At 40.9% G+C, this 18,737-nt stretch overlaps 1 protein-coding gene across 1 annotated transcript in view; it reads left to right on the forward strand.

The window, feature by feature from the left end:
- The window catches only part of FRAS1 (Fraser extracellular matrix complex subunit 1), a 436,383-nt gene that overhangs the window by 264,672 nt on the left and 152,974 nt on the right, over positions 1-18,737 (forward strand). Inside the window, exons 21-24 of the mRNA XM_044304452.1 lie at positions 7,654-7,806; positions 8,131-8,274; positions 10,216-10,362; positions 14,820-14,960. Coding sequence (XP_044160387.1) covers positions 7,654-7,806; positions 8,131-8,274; positions 10,216-10,362; positions 14,820-14,960 — 585 coding nt within the window. The remainder of the gene's footprint in view (positions 1-7,653; positions 7,807-8,130; positions 8,275-10,215; positions 10,363-14,819; positions 14,961-18,737) is intronic.

Genomic DNA, 18,737 nt, shown 5'->3' on the forward strand with positions numbered 1-18,737 from the left:
CATAACAATTATGATCTGCCAGTTTTTTTTTGTGTTGTGACAATGTTATTATTAATAGGTCCTAAATGTGTTGATTCATTTTTTATTCTTTGTAGCAAGTAGTTTCTTGTTTGTTTTTTTTTTTTATTGTTTCAAACACAGGTTTAAAGGGATTTTCCTTTTCATGAAAAATGTTAGCAGATGATTCTACTAATATACTTAATTGGTAATGGATTTTATCTCACTCCTCCAACACCGGAAGTCTTGTAGTTTATCCTTTTACCCAGATGTGTTGACTGCGAACGCTCTTTCCCTTCTTCACAGTACTTGGAAGACACTGGCCTTGTCTCCTTTCCTGAGCTCCCACCTCCACCCCCTTTGTCACATAAATGCAAATTCTGAGTGTATGAATACAAAAACTGTTGAGATGTTAGGCTTGTCTTCTCTCCCACCTTTCCCTGGGCAGAGGAGTGATAGAGGAGAAGACACACTGAGAGAAGGAGGGCCAGATACATGGCAGAAGGGAGGAGTTGGTTGCAGGAGATGATAGGACTGTAGTTTTAGGGACTGTTTGTGAAGCCTGGCAATGGGTAGTCCATGGACATTAAAATTAGAAGAATTAATTATGTCTGTGCAGGATTTTTTTTTTAAGTCTGTATTATAAGAATAGAGCAACAACTCCTATGCAGATACATTATGTGAATCAACGAATAACGATGAATATGAAAAATACCATAGTGTTAAAAGGTTGAGATATATGTTTAGAAATGATGGCCTTAATGTAACTAATTCTGAAAGGGCTGTCTGAATATCGCATCAGAATAAAACTTAACCCCTTAGTGACCACACACATTTTTTATTGCATTCCATGAGCTATAACTTTTTTTTTTATCAATGTACTTATATGAGGTCTTATTTTTGCAGGATAAGTTATAGTTTTTAATGCACCATTTTGGGAACATGTAATGATTCATTAAAAACAGCTCTTTAGCTAAAACCCCCCGTTGTTTACATTAGTAAAAAGGCATATTAGTGGTCCCTAAGGGGTTAAAAACCTTGGGGGATTTGATCGTGTCCATCATTCCTGAATTCTGTTAACAAAAAGTCACAAAATAGTGCCTTTGCAACTTTTTGGGCATATTTGCACAACGATTTGCAACTTTTTAATTTTTTACCACTCGTTTTGAAAAGTAGGTGTAGCTACGTCAAATAATTTGTTTCTCTCCAGATTCATCACTAAAACTGCAAAAAAAAAGTCACAAAATCCAGTAAGGGGGTGGCACGGAAAACTGGAGGTGCATTTCTACACAATAGTGTTAAGGTGAAAGATGTGCCACATTTAACTTACAACATCTACGGTTTAATAAATTTGGCACAAAGTTAGCTAATGCAGACTGAAGCAATACTGACTTCAAATATTATCCTCGTGATACATTTTAGTTATGTTTTAGCTTAATTTTACTCTAGCTTATTTCTCAATACAAAATAATATGGAAAGGGGGAGCTATTGGACACATGACATAACCACAAAACAATTCATAAAAAAGTCTGAGGCTACATTCACACGTGTCAGTTTTTCGTGCCCATTTTTCCACCATTTTTGCATCCATTTTCTGTCCGTTTTGCATGCATTTTAGAAAGTTTAGAATTGTTGCTTGTTATTTACATTTCAATGTAGCTTTTACTACTATTTCTTATTTCAGGTCCAACCATCCTTTTTCTAGAACATACAGTATATTTCCATAGACATGGACAAAAAAATCTTAAAAGTAGAAGCCTGAAGTACATGGGTAGAGCCAGACTATTGCATTTATTTATGCATTTATATTGTATTAAATGGTGCCACAAATTCACTATGGATTTAGAAGTTTAATTTCTCTTTGATGAAAATAGTTAGAGTTCTGAACTCAGTTTCTTAATGTAAGAGTTACTACTTTGAGATTAGTAGGGGATTACACTTCTGGATATTGGTACAATTGCCTATTAAATATATGAATTACATGGTTTAAATTCTTAAATTACTTTTTCATGCTTCGAGGCAAAGCAGTTTTGCTATTGCTATTATTTCTTAGTTATGGATCTAAACTTTGTTAGTCCTAATAAATGCTATATTACAAATGAAGTGGATTTCTACACGTCAATATTTGTATTTCATTTCATTAATTTGCTGTGGCTGTTTGTGGGAGTATAAACCAACACATTTCTGTATGGGCAATCTACTAATACACTGTACATCTAAATGGTTGCATACTGAAATACATTTTATGTTCACACTTTACTGCTCTGAAATCCGTCATTACGCCTCTAGTAATATGCCGCATTACTGCCATGTGTGCTGGCTTGGAAATTTAACTGCGATATTTCTTTTCCATTCTACATCTGTAGGGGGGAAAAGAAGAATAAAACTGAACACATTAGTTGTGACCTGATAAACAAGTTTCATTAACCAATTCCAGTATATTTTTAAGGGAAAGTTATTAATGCAAGCTATTGCTTCAACAATCCTAGGGCAGAATATCTGTGGTTATATTAGTAAAGACATGGCTAAATGTCCCAGGATGATAAGTATTTCAATTTATTCAAACATTGAGGTCACTGTAGCACTTATTCCTAAAATCTAATTACTCTTCTGTACACTGTGCAGTCAACCGTTAAATCATAAACTTATTCTTCATTCCAATGTATTTGTAACTAATCATAAAATAAATTCCTAGCATAATGCATTCTTTTCAGAAATGTACTTCTGAAAATCCATTGGAACTCTGCAACAGTAGTCCCATTATTGTAACTGTATCTAAGATGTAGTTATTATATTTTTGTTGGATTTTCATTGTGTTTATATGAAAGCAATAATCAATGCAGTTGATAGCACTTGATTTTAGCTAACTGTAACAGTGGATGGATTCAATGTACAGATTTGACTTGGCATTATTTAAGTAGCCCTCTTGGTCTTTACCTTTTAACCCCTGTACTGGGATCTGGATTCTGCAGAAGAACTACCAGGCTGCTATACCTTTTGGAGTAGAGTCTGTTTAAGTGACTACTGATCCATGGGGGTTCAGAGACACTGGGGCAGAACATGAAAGAATCAGGCAAAACTGTAGTCGGGGACAGGCCAAGATCAGGGTAGGTAGAGGTTGTGCAATCCAACACACAGTCCGAAGTCAGGGTGGGCAGCTCAGGGTTTAGTACAGAGATCAGACAGAAGTCAGGTCAGGCAGAGTCAAATCCAGATGTCAGGCAGAACTTTGTACATGGACAGGCAAAAAAACTTATCAGTGCACTAGAGAAAGAGAAAGTGTGTTAAGTATCCAAGGTTCACCAACCATTTACTGGGGAAGTTAGTCAAAAGTTACAATGCAACAGCTCACTGCAAACCAAATAAAGTACAAAATTGCATTATAATTGCAAATACTATACTAATAAGTTAGAGATGCTTGGCAAATCGTTTTGTACAAAATTATTTGAGCCCGTCTGCCACACTTCAAGGCGATCTCTAGTTAGACGGGTTCCTAACACTAAATTTTACCTGTTATGTGCCATGACAGCTATCATATAATTCAGAAAGTACAGGTTCCACATGCATGCTGGATCCGCCTAGATTTCTGTCATTTTTGGTGCCAAAATGGCCTCCATTGTATCCACGGAAAGCAGTTACCAGCATGCATGCCGGGCCCACTCCACACCACCCCTGGCGCCAAAGGGTCACCAAGGACTGCAATGAGAGTCCACACACTATCTCTCTCCTGGTGCCAGATGGCTTCAGTGAGTGAGAGGGAGCAGGCCAAGCTATATACTAACACTAATTAAAATCAGCCTATGGGGCAGACGAGCTGGTCAGGAGTGCACGACTGAGAAGGCAGCCACACCTCCAGCACAAACTGCAAAGAAAAAGGGGGTCAGTCAGCACATCCCAAAGCGCAGGGGCACGTTGCTATGGCTGAGAACAAGACTGTTAGACAAAAGTTACAATGCAACAGCTCACTGCAAACCAAATAAAGTACAAAATTGCATCATAATTGCAAATACTATACTAATAAGTTAGAGATGCTTGGCAAATCGTTTTGTACAAAATTATTTGAGCCCGTCTGCCACACGTCAAGGCGATCTCTAGTTAGACGGGTTCCTAACACTAAATTTTACCTGTTATGTGCCATGACGGCTATCATATAATTCAGAAAGTGCAGGTTCCGCATGCATGCTGGATCCGCCTAAATTTCTGTCATTTTTGGTGCCAAAATGGCCTCCATTGTATCCACGGAAAGCACTTTCTGAATTATATGATAGCCGTCATGGCTCATAACAGGTAAAATTTTGTGTTAGGAAACTGTCTAACTAGAGATCGCCTTGACGTGTGGCAGACGGGCTCAAATAATTTTGTACAAAACGATTTGCCAAGCATCTCTAACTTATTAGTATAGCATTTGCAATTATGATGCAATTTTGTACTTTATTTGGTTTGCAGTGAGCTGTTGCATTGTAACTTTTGTCTAACAGTCTTGTTCTCAGCCATAGCAACGTGCCCCTGCGCTTTGGGATGTGCTGACTGACCCCCTTTTTCTTTGCAATTTACTGGGAAAGATTAGGGTGTGTGTGTGTGTGCTGACACTTTTAAGAGCCGGGGAGAGTATGTGCATCCTAGTGAGAGGCAGTGTCGGCAAGAAGCAGGTCTGAGCATGCATGGGAAGGAGATCAGAGCTACTCTAGCGGCTGGGCCTGCTGTGGAGGGGAAGAGGGATAAAGGCAAGTTAGGACTGCCAGAGACCTGAAGCAGTGGAGTGTATGTGCTTACACACATTAGGGGTACATTTACCAAATTGTACAAGTTTTCTGTCATACAAAAGTTGCAAATTTTTGCCCCTCAAAATTTTTGACTCCTAACAGTTCTGTGCCCCTATTTTAACTTTTGAAAACAGTAGGCAGAAATTAGTTAAAGTGGGGGTGGCCACCACAGCCCAAAACATTTACAGTAATTTCAGTTTTTGGCACACAAGATTCAACAAATTTATCAACAGGCCTGTACCTCTTAATATATTTGGTGCATCTTACTCGAGCATACTATTTTAATAAAACGTTTGCATTTCCAATTTCAATCTTTAGTGTATGTGTCCTACTGTCAGTAAGCCACTGTTAATCACTATTTTACTCTATTATCCCATGTTGTAGAATAATAATTTACTAACTACATGAAAGGGGTTGTGCAGTGCTAGCATAATGATGACCTATCCTCAGGATAGGTCATCAATATCAGATCAATGGGGCCCAACTCCCCGCACCACTGCCGATCAGCTGTTTGAAGAGGCCACAGCGCATGGGCAAGTGGTGCATCCACTTTACTGTTTAAATGGGTTTTACTGCAAAAAATATTCTACATATTTCAAACCAGCACTTGAATCTGAATACTTTTGTAATTATATGTAATTAAACGTTTTCTATAGCCACTGAGTTTTCAATAAAGTGTATCTGTATAGTGCCACCTGCTCTTTGGTTTATTTCTTATTTCTTTGACCTGCTCACTGAGATGGCCGCACATGCTCAGTTTCATCCTTCAATTGCCTCATGAGTTGTGATAGGGAGAGCATGGACACGCCCCCTGAGCTGCTGCAGAGAAGACACTCCCCTTGAGCTGTCAGCTTGAAATAAATCTAGCAGAGCAATGAATGGGGAGATCTCTGGACCCATGTGAGGCCCAAGGCTGGTTCTAGCTTTGTTAGAAAGAGACTGTCATGTATTATATGGATAACCCCTTTAACTGCACATCATCTAGCTTGTTGCAGCAGTGCAGTATAACTATATCTGCTCATCCTGTTTACTTGAATGGGACAAGCAGTTGTAATTACACTGCAATTGCTACAAGTTAGGACACTGTCACATCAGCGCTATATTTTTTTCCGTTCTTCTGCTTTATTATAGGACAGAAGAATGAAAATAACGGATTCAGCACATAACTGACAGCAAAGGAGTATGACAGATCCCATTTGACTAGAATGGGATCCAATAGGTTTCCATTCGGGAATACTTTTTTTTTTTTGTTAGAGGAGAAAAATGTCCTGCATGCAAGATTTTTCTCTCTGCTGTTTTTGATGAACTCTGAAGATGAAGTTCGGAGGCTCTGATCGGAGCCTCCAAAGCAGATGTGAATGTAGTCTTAGTCGGCATGTAGTTAAACAGTAAAGAGGAAGCAGTACTTGCACGAGCGCTGCAGCCTCTTCAAACAGTTGATCAGCAGCGGTGCCGGACCCCCGACGTTCTGATATTGAGTAGGTCATCAGTATACTAGCACTGCATAAGCCCTTTAACGCATAAACCTGTTGTTTTGCTGCCCATATGGGACTGTTGAAAATGCACCGATATAGTCCCTGCAGATGGTTAAATCTATGCCCATTGAAATGCATTATGGCGGAAAATTTTAAAGGTAACCTGTCACCTCCCAAAACCATCCCAAGCCGCCAGCAGTACCTGCGTGTAGCCAGCAGTTTGTTTCTAATGATCATTTTCGTTCAGCAGTTAGATGTGGTAAAAGCTCAGAAAACGTTCTTTTATCCCCTGCCCGCGCTAATTTCTAGTCATGCTTGAAGTCAAGGGGGCAGCGGCCTCCTTGCTTCAAGTCACGGTAACCGCGCCCCCTTCCCTGTCCCTTCACTGTGACTGACAGCTGGCAGTTTGGCTGGATTTGCCGAATTCTCTGCATAAGCACTGTCCGTAACAGCAAAGAAGCAGGGAAGGGGGCGTGGTTACCGTGACTTGAGGCAAGGAGGCCGCTGCTTCCTTGACTGCAAACATGTGTGGAGAAGGGCGCCGGGCAGGGGATAAAAGAACATTTTCAGTACTTTTTCTGCATCTGCCTTCAGGAAGAAAGGCATTGTTAGAAACACACTGCTGGCTACACGCAGGTACTGCTGGCGGCTTGGGATGGTTTTAGGTGGTGACCGGTTCCCTTTAAATGGTTTCATTTTTTTGGGAAGCATTTTGTGTCATCCTTGTGGTACTAGGGATCACCTGTAAACAACATATGAACAGCACCACATTTTTGTCAAAAATCATTGCCTAAGGCCTCATGCACACGGCCGTTGTTTTGGTCTGCATCCATTCACTTCAATGGGGCCGCAAAAGACGGCCCGCAAAAAAAATGTAAAATGTCCTATTCTTGGCCGCGCTATATTAAAGGCTGTTCCACAAATTGCGGAACACGCAAACCGCAAAAAAAGGAACGGTCGTGTGCATGTAGCACACTCTTTTAGATTCAGAATAGCGATGTTAAACTCATCCGTGCTGATGAGTTTTAAAATGGACCTCACAGGCATGGTGTACACGTGCTGTTCGTTTTTTCCCATAGACCCATTCACTTTTGTGAATGAGTCTTGCGGTGAAACTGGAGCTTATAATCCATCCCGAAAATCGGTCATGTGAATTGATCCATTGACTATACCTGGTCAGTGTTCAGTCTGGGTGCCATTCATTATACACTCAGACAGCATCCAAACATTAAATTCGTTCATCTAAATGAGCCCTTAGTTAATTCCTGTACATGAATGACTATTCTGAAATAAAGACTTTCAGAGTACTAATCTTTAATATAGCTTTCATGGTTTTTCTTTTAACTTTTGTTTTAACTTTTTATTTTATTTTTTTATTTTACTTTTGTTTTACTTTTGTTTACTTTTTTCTTGTTAGATTGTCATCCCCAGTGTCAGTATTGTGTAGCAAATCTGCATGACACAGGCAGTGTGTGTTTGAAGTGCCAGTACTCTAGATACTTTTTTCTTGGGGAGTGTTGCCTACCAGATTGCCCAGGAGGATTTTATGTAGAGGGCAGAACTTGTAAAGGTAAGATACACATTCACTTTATCTTACAGAATATGATAATTAGGCCATAAAAACCATCTAATTGTTATAGTTATAGTGGAAATACGTGCTCATGTCTTTTTTCAGATATTTTTTATATTGTGTAGGGACAGGGATGTCCTACATTAGGGAAAAATGTTTCTTTATATATATATATTTAATTGTGTGCATTATATATATAGAAAGAGAGAGATATGCTGGAATGTAAAGACTAGTGTAACAGTTATCAGACTGGAAAAATATTCTAGTCTGTTATGACTTCCTGTGTCTGGGATTCTTGTAGTAAACCCTTTGTGTTTCTTACAGGTTGTCACCTGTCCTGTAAAACTTGCAGCGGCCCAGGTCTGAACGCTTGTTCATCTTGTGAAGATGGTCTTGTTTTGTCTCACAGTGGGATGTGTACACAGTCATGTGCCCAAGGATACTACCAGGATGGAAATGTATGCACAGGCAAGTATGGAAGTCATATTGAGTCTTGTTGTAAGTTAGCCTTAAAGGGAACCTGTCACCTAGAAAATGCATAATAAACCGCCAGCAGTACCTTCTTGCAGCCTGACGCATGACTATAAAGGTGTCTGTGTCTTTTCTGTACAATGCCCCAAAAGTCTGGAAAAAGACTTTTATTCAACTGGCCACGCTATGTAAACAATAGTCTTGAAGTCAAGGGGGCAGCGGCTTTCTCGCCTGAAGTCATGTTCGTCCCGTCCCCTTTTCCTCCCCTTAGCGTTTGATTGATAAGATTTGCTTCACTACTGGACCCTTGAATGTAGTCTTGCGCGTGCGCCGTGTCCCTGCAATACCGGCGCCTGTGCCTGTTCCACTCCACTATGAGCTCAATGCTCAGGCACACGAAAGCCTGGGGATGTGCGAGACTACATTCAAGCAACCGGCAGTGAAGGAATCGGGCATCCTATCAATCAAACGCTTTGGGGAGGTAAAACACGTTTGACTTCAGGCAAGAAAGCCGCTGCCCCCTTGACTTCAAGATTATCGTTTACATAGCCTGGCCTGGTGAATAAAAGTCTTTTTTCAGACTTTTGCCGCATTGCACAGAGAAGACACAGACACCTTTATAGTCATGCTACAGGCTGCAATAAGGTACTGCTGGCAGTTTAATATGCATTTTCTAGGTGACAGGTTCCCTATAAAATGTCACCTTTTTAATACAGCTATCTAATACCTGTGCTTTTGATAGTGACAGTATTGCTACAGTTATGCAGAGCAATTACTCCAATAACCTGGAAAGTTCATAAAATTCCAATTACATTTTATGCACTGTCAAAATAATTTCTGCTTGGAAAAATACCCAACTCCTTAAGTTGTTACTTTGGGTGACTTCAATAAAGGATACAGTATTGTTAAATAGAATATGACTTCTGCCGAGAACATTTTTTTTCTGCCTTCCGAGAACATTGCAATGTATTGTCAGAAGGAAAGACATATTTATTACCGTGCTGGCTTTTTTTTTTAGTTTGTCCTTCCGTGAACCATTAGTTCTGAACCACCTCTAGATTGGCAGTAGGGAATGTGGAGTATGAATATAAGAGGAGCAGCTAGCTCTTGCCGCAGTAAAAGAAAGACTATGAATTTCCTTGCATAAGGGCAGTTTCAGCAAAGATTTAGAATTCCACTGGATGACTTATGAAAGACTTCTATAATTGTATTTGATCTGTGACTGGAGATAATTGATAAAGTGTGTTTTTTGGCTCCAGTAAAAAGGAAGTTATCCTTTGGTTGATCTATTAGTTCACTTCTTGAAATGAAAAAGCCTTAATACAAGTGAAAGCGGTTCTTTCAGAAGTGATGTAATGTAGTTAAGGCCAGAATCTGAACCGAGAGGACCACTCTACACACAACGCCTCTACATCTTCTGGTCTTCAGCAGAGGACATATATTATTCTCCATGGATATATTAAGCGATTGCTGCCCCCATGATAAGGACATATTCAGTCAAATCATACTTTATTATGGAAAGATGTTTCTTTGTACTAAAACACAGGGTGTGGAGAGCCTTCTTAGCACACAGCTTTGCTAAGAAGGTCTTCAGCATTTTACTGAGCGCTGAAGATGCCTGTGTCTAAAATACAGAGGTTTCCAGCCGACTCTTGTCACTACCCCAGTCAGTGACTCTAGACATGTGCCCTAGCTATTACTGCCCATCACCCAGCCTATCCGACGTGTTAGACTGAAGACAGACTCTCCTGAGCAACTCTGTTAGGACTTTGCTAAGAATACTCTTTAAACTGAAAGGACAGTTACACTTTAAATAGTCTGGAACTAGGCTTTTATAATCAAATTTAATTATATATGTTTGCAATACAAGTTTGATATGTATATGTATTTTTATTTATTCTATCCATCTCAAGCCATTTGTATAATTCCTCTGTGCAGCTTGCAATAGCCAGTGTTTAACTTGTGACTCAGCGGAAGGATGTACCGCATGTAAAGACCCGAAGAAAGTTCTGCTGTTTGGAGAGTGCCAATATGAAAGCTGTACCCAACAGTACTATCTTGACTACACCAGTGGTACATGCAAAGGTAAGGAAGAAAATACAAAGCCATAGATGGATCAAAATCCACTAAGAGCACTTTTCTAAATGTACGATATTCTTCTGGCCGAAGAAGCACAGCAAGCTGTGTGAATCAAAGATTATAACTACTATTTGAAAGACATACCTGTACAGGTAGAGGGTAGAGAAAAACACTAACAATCTTATAGCCCAGTGTTAAAACACAGGCAGGAATGAACTGTTGCTTGTTTGGCAGAAGAAACATTGTACAACACCTAAGGGCAACAATAAAACTTGAAAGTTATTACCATGTGAGAGATTTTTGGTGTATCAAAAGTATTTGCCTTACATGTCTGAAAGCTGCATGTTCCACTTTCTGTTTCTCTGTCTTTGTTCGATCCGTCTATCTCATAACAATCTACAAAAACAAAAGACAAAGTTAGCAATCATTAGGGATGAAAGTATTTCCCGAACTCGCGTTCCTTGGAACCGAACCCGCGTTCAGGAAATGGTTCACTCATCCCTAGCCATCACATCCTATAAAATACGCATAACAGGGGCTGAAAACACAATGCAACAGCACTCTGCAAATATGAAATATATGGATTGCAAATTTTACCAGTGCTATATCTACTATATGAATATGAGGGACTTAAATATATTTTGATCAGAACGTCTATGTATCTATCTATCTGTATGTCTATCTATCTCATATCTATATATATATATATCGTATCTATGTATCTGTCTATCTAACGTGTATAAGTATTTTGAAAGTATAGTTAATATGTTATAATTTTTTTCAGTAGCAAGGTAAACAGGTTGGAATTTGCTGACCTGTCTGTCAAACATTGCACCAGCATGAGATTATTAGTGTAAAATACAAATTAGCATTGTTAGTTTAAAAAATGGTAAAAATACATTATAAAACATGGAAGTACAGTATTTCCAACTTGTCAACTATGTTATCTAAAAGGGAAATTTAGTATTTGGAATTATTTGTAGGAGCACTATAATTTAATTTATTTTTCCCATCCTTAAAGGGGTTGTCTCACTTTTGGAAATGGCATTTATTATGTAGAGAAAGTTAATACCAGGCACTTGCTAATGTATTGTAATTGTCCATATGGCTTCCTTTGCTGGCCGGATTCATTTTCCATCACATTATACACTGCTCGTTTCCATGGTTTCAACCACCCTGCAATCCATCAGTGGTGGTCTTGCTTGCACACTATAGGAAAAAGCACCAGCCATGGTCCTTGCCACCATAGAGGCCAGTGCTCTTTTCCTATAGTGTGCAAAAACGACCACCACTGATGGATTGCAGGATGGTCGTAACCATAGAAACAAGCAGTGTATAATGTGATGGAAAAATTAATCTAGCCATCAAAGGAAGCAATATAGGATAATAATACATTAGTAAGTGTCTTGTATTAACTTCCTCTACATAATAAATTATATTTGCTGAAGTGAGACACCCCCTTTAAAGGGGTTGTCTCACTTCAGCAAATAGCATTTATCATGTAGATGTATAGATGTATCATATATAATGTGATGGAAAAATTAGTCTAGCCAGCAAAGGAGGCAATATGGACAATAACAATACATTAGAAAGTGCCTTGTATTAGTTTTTTCTACATGATAAATTATTATCATTTTATTATATATTATTAAAGCGCCATTCATTCCATAGCGCTGTACATATGAAAACGGGTGCACATACATAATGCAGACAATTGCACTAATAATAAACAAGATGAGTTACAGACTGGTACAGAAGGAGAGTGGGCCCTGCCCGTGAGGGCTTACAATCTACATGGTATGGGAGAAGAACACAGTAGGTGCGGGTGAAGTTGGTCATGGCGGTATAGAGGCAGCATGGTCACTGGTTGTAGGCTTGTCTGAAGAGGTGGGTTTTCAGGTTTCTTTGGAAGGATTCCACTGTAGGTGAGAGTCTGATATGTTGGGGTAGAGAATTCAAAGTACGGGGGATGCACAAGAGAAATCTTGGAGGCGATTGTGGGAAGAGGTGATAAGACGATAGGAGAGAAGGAGGTCTTGTAAGGTTTGGATATTATGTGTGGGGATGTATCGAGAAAGTAGCTCAGAAATGTATGGAGGGGACAGGTTGTGGACAGCCATATGTAGTTGTTAGTATTTTAAACTGAATTCGCTGGGCAATGGGGAGCCAGTGAAGGGATTGGCAGAGAAGAGAGGCAGAGGAGTAACGGGGTGAGAGGTGGATTAGTCGGGCAGCAGAGTTGAGGATAGATTGGGGGGGGGGGGGGGTGAGTGCCAAACATTTTAAATCTTTAAAAAGTAGTCATTCCTCTTTTTTGTCGTCCCCCCCCCCCCCCTGCTGCCTACTGATGCAGAGTTCATCTCAGTAGATGAAAAACTATTATTTTTTTCATCACTACAAGTGGGGATTACTATTGAACTTGGACATACAGAATCAATCAGGATGCGCAAAGCCCAGAAGTACACATTTCTTTTCTTTTCTTTTACCTTGATTTAATTTTCAGGTGAAACTAAAACATACTTGAGTTCATTTTTTGTATTGTTAAGGACAAGCAAATCACCATAGAGTCCTTTCTTGGAAAATCTTTAGTTTTTTTTACTTGCACGCACAAAGCCAGTCTACAATGCCTGAATGTATATTTACACATTGACAGAAGTCTACTGTTGCAGGCTGCCAGAGGGTTATATAGATCACAGTGCCATCTTGGGGAGCAAGCTGGTACTATGGTTCAGTAAAACAGTAAAAAAAAAAATATATATAATAATAATGATAAGGATGTACAAAATTGAACTTGTTCTCAGTATAGAACATTAAAGTATACCTAACCTTTCAACAAACATTGCATTAAAGGGGTGTGCCGGGTTCATAGCTGAACCCGGACATATCCTCATTTCCACCAAGGCAGCCCCTCTCATATGAACATCGGAGCATTTCATGCTCCAATGCTCTCTCTAGCCCTACACTGTATTGCACAGGGCAAGGGCTGTTTGTTTATATTTTTACACTGCTAGGTGGAGGCTTCCGTCTAGCAGTGTTGCCGGTGATGTCACCGGCACTGATGGGCGGGCTTTAGCACATCAGTGAAGTCATTAGCACATCACAGAAGCCTCATCCTAGATTTACCCTTGGAGAGCCCGGTACGTGAAAGGATCTCCAAAAAAAGCCTTATCCTGCACGATTCAGCGCAGGACAAAGGAGAGCATCGGAGCAGGAAATGCTCCGATGCTCACATCAGGGGGACAGTCTGGGTGAAAATGGGGATATGTCTGGGTTCAGCTCTGAACCCAGACAACCCCTTCAATTAATAGTACAGAGTATGTAGATTGGAAATAACACTTTCTGGCCTTTATATGATTTGTATCTAGCATTTTTAGCAGTTTTCTCCTTTGTATGCTAGGTTTTTAGTTTGCAGTTTTCCCAGATCTTGTGGGAGGAGATTAGCTGCCATCCACTGCACACAAAAAGGAGAGGATAATCTACTCACTCAGAACCAGCCCAGGTTCATAGAGAACATTACAGAGAAATACTGACCTGTATCGATGTGAATAAAGCACTTTGGGTACATTCACACGACCATATAATTTTATCCGCTTCCGTTTTGCATTTTGCGGAATAGATGCGCATCGATTCATTCATGGGTGAATAAAATGTGCGGACAACATTCAGCATGTTGTCCGCATCCGTGTTTTCGCATTTCTAGTCCGCAAAAATATGAAGCTTGTACTACTATTGTCTGCGGAAATAAGTCCACAGCCTCATTCAAGTCAATGGTTTCCGTATGACATCCATTTTTTGTGGATCCGTTTCCGTATTCCTTGACAACTGTGAATTAATAATTCTTTTTCTTTTCTCTTTTTTTTTTTCCTTCGGTTTTTTTGCGGAAGGTAATAAACAAAAGACATACGGAACACAAACGAAAGTCATTCGTCCGCAGAATGCGGACACACGGTTCCGTTATTTGCGGACTGCAAAACGGAAAGAATTACAATGGTCATGTGAATGTACCCTAGGTTGAGACATAAATAGTCTATGCCATCTCTCTTGTGTGCCTGTCTCTGAGTTCCTGCTCACTTCATCCCTCTCCTCTCTATAGACTTGTATTGGCAGGTTTACTGTCCTGGACAGTTTCAAGGGAAATTTGAAACAGAAAAGCATCTCCTGCTACCAGGAGAACTAGACATTTTTCTATATTAAGATATATTACAAAGAGTCTTATGGTCACTTGTACTATTGATTTCTGCACAATTTGGGAATTGTTAGCAACCATTTATGTCATTATCTACTCCGAATAAATACATGCTCATTCAATGCTGGATGTTGTCCATTCACTTAAATAAAATTATCTTTATGCATTACGCTGATTATCTGTACACAATTGGAATCTGACCACTGCTAGTTTTGATTACTGTCATTTCAGCTTTCATACTTCTAATTTTTAAGCAATGCATATATTATCCTTTCAGAATGTGACTGGAGCTGCAATGCATGCAAAGGCCCCTTGAACACAGACTGCTTGCAGTGTATGGAACACTACAGCTTACATAACGGTGCTTGTGTCGAGCACTGCCCACCTTCATATTACAAGCACGGCGACACATGCAGAGGTTGGTGTCAATCTGCTATTTTCTGTGACTGAGTTTATTGATTGTGTTCCTTATTTCTGGTATAATATTTTCTATAGGTCTTGTAGACTGTACTGCACCTCTATATGTATTTTTTATTTCCTTTTGTTATCTTTTCAATGTATTCCACACCACTGCACAGAGATGGTCATCATTTCAGTCCTAAGCGGTAAGGTCAGTTCCATAGGAAGCCAAAAGGCTATGGCTACCTGGCAATACAGACCTGTTATTTCAAGTAAATTGTGAGATCGCTGTGAATAGGGATAAGCGAACTTCTGTTTTCAAGTTTGGCGTACAAGGTTGGGGTTATCTAAGAATTCCGTTATGGATTCTGTGGAAGAGTGATATCAATGTTTCCTTGTGGGAGACAAGTTGCAAGCCACCTTGTAAAAATAGAAAAAAAAAACACGGTCATGGCGCTTTTTAGCAGTATATGTGACTTTTTTCATATAGGGAAACATTGACATACCGTATTTTTTGCCACATAAGATGCACTCCCCCCCCCCCCCCCCAAAAAAAAAGTGGGGGGGGGAAATGCCCCTCCGTCATATGGGGCAAATGCTTCCATTTTACATCGCAGTCTGCGATGCTGCATCATCACAGACTGCGATGTATGAGCCAGGAGAGAGAAGGGGCTGGAGTCTGGGACTAGAGGTGGGGCCCGGTGTAGTCACTGTACTCTTACACTGGGCCCTGCCGCTCACCGAAGTATTTATAAACATTAATCCTTATCCTGTTAATAAGTTTAGCTAACGCTGGGCTCTCCCCTGTTCCCCTGTATCCGTACAGCACTTACGAACAAGCTTCCATAGCAGGCAGAGTGGACGGCAGCAGTAACGTCACTCACTGACGTTGTGCGCCTGCTCCTCCCACTTTATGAATGAAGCAGGCGGAGCAGACGCGCAACGTCAGTGAGTGACGTTACTGCTGCCATCCGCTCTGCCTGCTATGGAAGCTTGTTAGCAAGTGCTGTACTGGAACAGGGGAGAGCGCAGCTTTAGTTAAACTTATTAACAGGATAAGGATTAATGTTTATAAATACTGCGGTGAGCAGAGGGCCGGTGTATTGGGGGACACTGTTATGAGGGGGATCTGTGGATAACATATAGCAGTGTCATCCACAGATCCCCCACCCCATAACAATGCCATCCACAGATCCCCCACCCCATAGCAGTACCTTCCACAGATGCCCCATAACAGTGCCATCCACAGATGCCCCATAACAGTGCCATCCACAGATGCCCCATAACAGTGCCATCCACAGATCCCCCATAAACAGTGCCATCCACAGATCCCCCATAAACAGTGTCATCCACAGATCCCACACATGACAGTGCGTCATCCACAGATCCCCCATAATAGTGTCATGCACAGACCACCATTAATTCAAAACCCACCAAAAGCACACCTTTTGGTTAAAAAAAAATTTCTTCCTATTTTCCTCCTCAAAAACCTAGGTGCGTCTTATAGGCCGGTGCATCTTATAGGGCGAAAAATACGATAACACATGAGAATTCGTAATGTTGTTATTTTATTGGGAATTGTGAAAAACAGGCAACTGCTTGCAAAACTCAGCATATTAAAACCAATTCCCCTGCGGCCGGTATCAAGTCTGGAAGCTTTAATTACCACAACCGGCAGAAACCCGCCGTCCATGACGCCCACTGCATGTGCAAACAGGTGCCATGTTTTCCCATCGCTCCAGCGCCGTACATGTACGGCGATGGAAGCGACATTTTTCTGCCAGTTAAAACCAGATAGTGACACATATTTTAATCTGTTGTATAATCTGTTTTCTGATTGTCGATTTTTTAAAATTTTCTGAACATAATCATGGGGCAGCCATCTTGCCTGAGCAGTTTTTAATAGCATTTAGAGATATGCTTTACAGCAGCCACTAAGAGCCATAGACCAAATAGACTGATAGAGTTTTCCAGGCACACTCTGTGACCTGTGCATAGGTCATTGTACAAGGAAGGAGATAAGATGTAGCCATCACCTATTGTGTGGATCCTGTGTTCTCTATAGTGACATCTGTGATTGCAACACAGCAGCCTTGTGCTCACACCTTGGGCGTTTTATCTCTTTTTATTTGCCTGTACCCAGTGTCCAGGCCCAGTTACTATTACCCTACCCTCCTGTGTTTAGTGTGGAGTGTGGAGTTTTTCCCCCCACACTGATTGTGACATTATAAGCCGCCGAATAACCGTCATTTTGTTGTCCCCATCAGTTCAGCCATGGATGTTATGGCTGCACTGGCCGGACAGCTATGGAGGCACGACGGTCTCACAGATGCAGAGACCACTGTTGGCTGATCCTAGTAGTGGTTACCAGGGGTGTAGCTATAGGGGGTGCAGAGGTAGCAGTCGCTACCGGGCCCAGGAGCCTGAAGGGGCCCAAAGATACTTGTTCCGCATAAGAAGACACACAAAGCACTGAGGGAAGGGGGGCCCAAGCTGAACTCTTGCACCGGGGCCCATGAGCCTTTAGTTACGCCCCTGGTGGTTACCTAACCTATCCTGAACCTAAAGTTGCTTTTCTGGATAGATTCTCGGGGGGGGGGTGATAATTTTATTCGGTTCAGGGAAGCGTGCAAATGGTACTTTAAGTTGCGTCCACACTCATCTGGGGACGTGAGCCAGAGAGTGGGTGTGATTATTTAGTTTCTTAAAGGGGACGCCCAGTCTTGGGCTTTTTTTGCCGACCGGATCACAGTCTCTCCGATCAGTAGATGCATTTTTCGGAGCTTTAGGATTCAATTATGATGACCTGGAGCGAACCTCCCTGGCCGAGACTAAATTACAGGGCCTGCGTCAAAGAGGGCGTTCGGCGGAGATCTAGTGTACAGAATTTAGGAGGTGGGCTACGGATACTGAGTGGAACGATCCAGCTCTCCGTAGCCAGTTTTGTCAGGGATTATCTGAGAGGCTGAAGGACGCTTTGGCCTTTCTTGAGAATCCTGAGTCTATGTCTTTGGCTGTACGTATTGATAGACGCCTAAAAGAGAGATCTAAGGGCCCCCTCTCTCAGGACATTACATAACATACCGTATTCCTTTGACTCTTTGGGTGAAAAGACTCCTGAGCTTATACCTGGGGATGAACCCATGCAATTAGGGGGAGCAACTCTGGGATCTGCTTGCTAAAGTAGGATTCGCAAGCAGGGAGGTTGTTTTTTTTCTGCGGTCAAAGGGGACATTTTGTCAATATACAGTACAGACCAAAAGTTTGGACACACCTTCTCATTCAAAGAGTTTTCTTTATATTTATGACTATGAAAATTGTAGATTCACATTGAAGGCATCAAAACTATGAATTAACACATGTGGAATTATATACATAACAAAAAAGTGTGAAACAACTGAAAATATGTCATATTCTAGGTTCTTCAAAGTAGCCACCTTTTGCTTTGATAACTGCTTTGCACACTCTTGGCATTCTCTTGATGAGCTTCAAGAGGTGTGCCCTGTCAGGTTTAATAAGTGGGATTTCTTGCCTTATAAGTGGGGTTGGGACCATCAGTTGCGTTGTGGAGAAGTCAGGTGGATACCCAGCTGATAGTCCTACTGAATAGACTGTTAGAATTTGTATTATGGCAAGAAAAAAGTAGCTAAGTAAAGAAAAACTAGTGGCCATCATTACTTTAAGAAATGAAGGTCAGTCAGTCCGAAAAATTGGGAAAACTTTGAAAGTGTCCCCAAGTGCAGTCACAAAAACCATCAAGCGCTACAAAGAAACTGGCTCACATGCGGACCGCCCC

The sequence above is a fragment of the Bufo gargarizans genome, chromosome 1, assembly GCF_014858855.1.
Source record: "Bufo gargarizans isolate SCDJY-AF-19 chromosome 1, ASM1485885v1, whole genome shotgun sequence".
NCBI lineage: Eukaryota > Metazoa > Chordata > Amphibia > Anura > Bufonidae > Bufo > Bufo gargarizans.